Raw genomic sequence first — 5,056 nt, 5'->3', positions numbered from 1 at the left:
GAAAATTACAAAATGATCCCTAATTGTGCCTAGAGTTTCTCTTAAGCCACTCAACTTGTTCAAATCTATATATTGTTGCGTGAGGTAAGATTAGGAGGCTAATAATGTTAATTTAAGAAAATCCAGGGAGAATAATCGGTGGTTTTCAAAACTGGAAGGACCATTACACATATAAATTGAGTCGGCAAAGATATATTACGTCTATTTCTTACCTAACTAAACTAACAAACCCCAAGTTGTCAAAGTCAAAGATGAGCTTCTGATCCTCTGTGAACGATCTCACCTATCTACTTCCTGCGCCTTCTCTCGTCTTACCTTATTGGCTTACTCTATTCCCTCTCCGTCTCCATCAGATAAGGCTCCTTTCTCTTTCGCTCTCTACAATTCCTACTCCGTTCAAGGTATGATTCTCTTTTTCAGGTCTGATTTTGCAATCTCCGTTTTACACATTTTGTGCATCGATTTCAATTTCAAAAGCTTTGATTCTTATCCATTTGGTTATCTACTTACCAATTCTATTGATTTTGCTTGAACAGTCAATTATGGCTTCAACGATCTTCAATTCTCCCTGCACTTTCCCTGCAACTAAGGGTTTAGATTGCAAAGCTAATGTCAGTTTAAAGCCAACCATCAACAATTTGAGATTGAGTGGTGTTAAGGCCTTTCCGAAGGCATGTTCGAAGCGTGTTTTGATAGTAAGGGCGAGTGAAACGCAGGATGGGCATACGAAGAAGTTAGGGCTAACTGATGCTGATTGCGAAGCTGCTGTTGTGGCTGGAAATGTGCCCGAGGCGCCTCCCGTGCCACCTAAGCCCGCTGCACCAGTTGGAACTCCTGTGGTTCCTTCACTCGTGAGTTTCAATTCAACTGTTTTGTTACTGATTTGAGCCTATACTTGTTATCTTGCAATTTTTCATTCAAAACTTTATGTTTTTTCTCATTACAAAAATTTCATTCTAGGTCTTAGGGGTGCCAATTCATGATCTTGAGTGTTATAAGTTTGTGTTTTTCTATTTTGTATGGATACATTACCTCTTTTACTAAATCAGATTTGAAGATGCGATAAAGTAAGTTACTCCTGGTGTCTTAAGTGTAACTTAGGATAAGGTGCGAATTTAGAGCTATGGTTATTGGGGAGAATAAATTTAGACTCTACTATAAAACCATGCAATGTTAGCACTAATGTTTTGTAGATGGAGCAATTTCATACTCCATTACCAATAGATTCAACATAAGCCTATTTCCCGTTAAGTTGGATCCATCTGTATCACCTAAGGTATAAATTTAGCCCTAGAATTATTGGATGAGAACAAATTTAGACTCCACTTATAATACCGTGCAATCTTAGCACTAACATTTGGTTCTGCGTGGATGCCAATGGAGCTTAGGTGGTGCAGACATGAAACCAAATTAACTTGAAATGGATTTCTGTTGGATCTGCTGTTAATGGAGTCTGAAATTGCTCCATCTATAAGATGTCAGTGCTAAGATGGCACGGTTTTATACGTGAAGTCGAATCTATTCTCCCCTAGTAAGCTTATCCTTTTACTTAATGTTTTATGGTAGCATTTCTTTGAATGTAACACCCGCCAAAATAAAGTAGTTAGGTAAATAGCGTTGAATATGTGATATAGTCTCTTGTACTGGAATGTGAACTATAATTGGTGTAATTGGTCCTAGATTTATCAAGGGACTCCTGTTTGCTTTTGTATTCTTTGCATAGTTCCTTTTGAGCAATAAATTTTCTTCAGGTTTAGTTTAGCACTTATTATACAAATAAGTAACTTCACTCTTAGCTTGATTGATGATCACGGTTCCTGTCAGCCACTCAGTAGGCGGCCTCGTCGCAATCGCAAGTCACCTGCCATGAGAGCATCATTCCAGGAAACTAGTATATCACCTGCAAATTTTGTCTATCCACTTTTTATTCATGAAGGTTGGTGCTTGATGTGGAAGTTTGTTTTCTGTTTCCATTTTTTTACTTCATCAAATACCTCCCCCTTATCTATTGATGTGTGCCTGTATTGGTTTGCATAATTTATTCTTTTCAATGTTTGCAGGCATAGAGGACACACCTATTGGAGCAATGCCTGGATGCTACAGGCTTGGATGGAGACATGGACTTGTGGAAGAGGTAATTTAATTCACTCCTACCTATTTCCCCCGGAATTTACTTGTATGATAAAGGAAAACATCTGCATATTTCATCCAAAGAATCATTTGTTCTGAAGCATTACATTAAGTATGCGGAATCAATTTACAGCTTTCTTACTGCTTTATACTCTAGTAAAGCTGGACATGTATTTAAGGATTGACAGTGTCAAACGAAATTCTCAACCAGAAAGAAGTAAACTAGAAATGAAAGTAAAGATGTTCTTCAATTAGAGAGCAGATGTGATATATTCATTGTATTCAATGAAGAGTTTTCATACAAGCAGTTTGTGATACAGGTAGCAAAGGCTCGGGATGTTGGTGTTAATAGTATTGTACTCTTTCCCAAAGTTCCAGATGCTTTGAAGGTTATTTGTTCTCCTTATAGTTTTCTCTTGTTTAGTTGCAGTTTTGAATTTTGTGCTCTATTTTTTCCAGAATCATGTAATGCAATTTGTTCTTCCATACTAGACCCCCACAGGAGATGAAGCATACAATGACAATGGCCTAGTCCCTCGAACAATACGGCTACTGAAGGACAAATACCCTGACCTTGTGAGTGGAAGAATTTGACGGTTTGATGTTATAGCTTTAAAAGGAATTGAAAAAATTTCAGGTTGGGCTCATTGCATAGGAATAAGAATCTGAATGCCTGATCTGCCTTTTCTTAGGTCATTTACACTGATGTTGCTCTAGATCCATATTCGTCTGATGGACATGATGGTATTGTCAGAGAAGATGGTAAGAGAGAGAATATTGTAGCTAACTAGATACTTTATTGAAAGAACTATGACAAGATGTTACTAGGAACTTGTTATAGTTAGCTGTTTCGAGAGTCGAGACTTTGAATTGTTATATACTCTCCGATCATGCTTTCTGGCTTGCAGCACAACTTTTCATGGATATAGACTCTGAGTTACAGACTACTGTCCTTGATATTTTGCAGGTGTCATAATGAATGATGAGACAGTGCATCAACTGTGTAAACAAGCTGTTTCTCAGGTAATGTTTGCTGCTGATATCACGAACTTTATTTCTATTAAGTAATCCCTTTTAGGAGTTCCAAGATATTGTGCATAATAGCTCAACTGAGTTTTGTGTTATACGTTCTTAAAAAATGACCTTTTCTACACATTAGCAGCTTACATAAAGGGGCTTCAAATGATATTTTCAGTGCTGAAACTTACATATATGATATAATTCCCTTTGGTACCTAAATTGAGTAGGTTTCTGATAGTTTATTATCCTTTGATGCTGCTAAAATTCGTTATTGCACATGCCATAGTTCTTCTGTCGGCTATGCCTTCTGTAATATTTGTGCTGTACTCCGTTAAACAGGCCCGTGCGGGGGCAGATGTTGTTAGTCCAAGTGACATGATGGATGGCCGTGTAGGAGCACTTCGTACAGCTCTTGATGCTGAAGGCTTTCAGCATGTTTCAATCATGTCTTATACTGCAAAGTAATTATAGCTCCTTTGATGTCGACCTTTGTGATAAAAAAAACGGAAAAGATCAATGTTCTGTTGTGTGGATGCCTTTTGAGTTTTTTATTTTTTGCCACATGAGCCCAAGCTAATGCGGCATTACTATTCCTGGTATGTTGATTCAGGTATGCTAGTTCCTTTTATGGTCCATTTAGGGAAGCATTGGACTCCAACCCGCGATTCGGAGACAAAAAGACGTAAGTAGTTGTTAAAACTTAAAGTATATGGTAAACTACAGTTAAACGATGAATTTTGGTGCTCACTTTTATGTTCTCATTCCAACAAAAAGTTATCAGATGAATCCAGCAAACTATAGAGAGGCGCTGATTGAAGCCTATGCTGATGAGACTGAAGGAGCTGATATTCTTCTGGTTGGTATTCCTTGCTTTGGAGCTTAAACTTAATTTCTAACGGTTCCATTATGCTGAAGTTATAGTTTGATTTGCATCACAGGTAAAACCGGGTCTTCCTTATCTTGATATTATAAGGCTTTTGAGGGATAAATCGCCTTTGCCTATTGCGGCGTATCAGGTATTCTGATTATGTTATTCAAACCAACTTAGGCAATCAAATGGTCTGTTATTCGGAAGGGCTTATCTCGTAATGCATGAATAAATGCAGGTATCAGGCGAGTACTCGATGATTAAGGCGGGTGGAGTTCTGAAAATGATTGATGAAGAAAGGGTAATGATGGAGTCCCTGATGTGTCTCCGACGAGCCGGTGCTGACATCATCTTAACGTATTTTGCTCTGCAAGCTGCTAGATGTTTATGTGGTGAAAAGAGGTGAGTCTATTCATGTGTTGTATCTATGTTTTGTACTTAGTTTATATTAGCAGAAGGGGTCACAAAGCTAGAGCAAAGAATGTGTGCGCCCTTAAAATGAGTAATGTATTGTTGAAACGAAAACACGATTTAGAGAAATAACCCGTCTGACATGATCTATTTGATATATTTATCGTTTTTTTGTTGTATTTATATTATCTGTTGCATTATTATTGAGTCCTTTGAGACTTGTTGATGGGCAAAAGCTATTAACTCTTGTACTTGCTAATTTTGTTAATTTTCCTTTCTACTGTAATTTGGACTCTTTTAGCCCTTGTACTTCTATTTTTCCTCCAATTTGACCCCTCGTAGTATCTTAATTTGTTTCAATTTATGATCTCCACATTTAATGATATAAACAATCTATACAAATTTACTCAACGTTTAATAATACCGGAGATAATATGATGTCTGGTGTTCCCTCCTTTTCACATAAAAACATCTATGATTTTCGTCCACATAATATTTTATTTTCAATAAATATTGATTTTTTTTATAGGAGAGGGACATGGAAGGAACACCAAATTGGGGACAACAGATTTTCTCCCAATAATACAAATGGTTGTTAGTCCTAATACAATCGATTTGGTTGTTAGT

General features: G+C 37.2%; 1 protein-coding gene across 2 annotated transcripts; it reads left to right on the top strand.

Moving 5' to 3' along the window:
* Nucleotides 1-250: 250 nt before the first annotated feature.
* LOC136200543 (delta-aminolevulinic acid dehydratase 1, chloroplastic) lies at nt 251-4,608 on the top strand. 2 transcript variants are annotated; one of them, XM_065990912.1, is made up of 13 exons: nt 251-401; nt 537-851; nt 1,825-1,936; nt 2,061-2,134; nt 2,451-2,519; nt 2,623-2,706; nt 2,823-2,892; nt 3,098-3,153; nt 3,490-3,611; nt 3,761-3,832; nt 3,925-4,006; nt 4,089-4,166; nt 4,257-4,608. In XM_065990912.1, the coding sequence occupies exons 2-13, from the start codon at nt 543-545 to the stop codon at nt 4,422-4,424; spliced, it is 1,296 nt and encodes a 431-aa protein (XP_065846984.1). In that variant the 5' UTR covers nt 251-401; nt 537-542; the 3' UTR covers nt 4,425-4,608. The 2 variants fall into 2 exon arrangements, with proteins under 2 accessions (XP_065846984.1, XP_065846985.1); XM_065990913.1 differs by having other exon boundaries at nt 339-420.
* The last annotated feature ends 448 nt before the right edge of the window (nt 4,609-5,056 follow it).

The sequence above is a fragment of the Euphorbia lathyris genome, chromosome 7, assembly GCF_963576675.1.
Source record: "Euphorbia lathyris chromosome 7, ddEupLath1.1, whole genome shotgun sequence".
Lineage (NCBI taxonomy): Eukaryota > Viridiplantae > Streptophyta > Magnoliopsida > Malpighiales > Euphorbiaceae > Euphorbia > Euphorbia lathyris.
The sequence above is the reverse complement of the archived record's forward strand: the minus strand, read 5'-3'. Positions and strand labels throughout refer to the sequence as shown.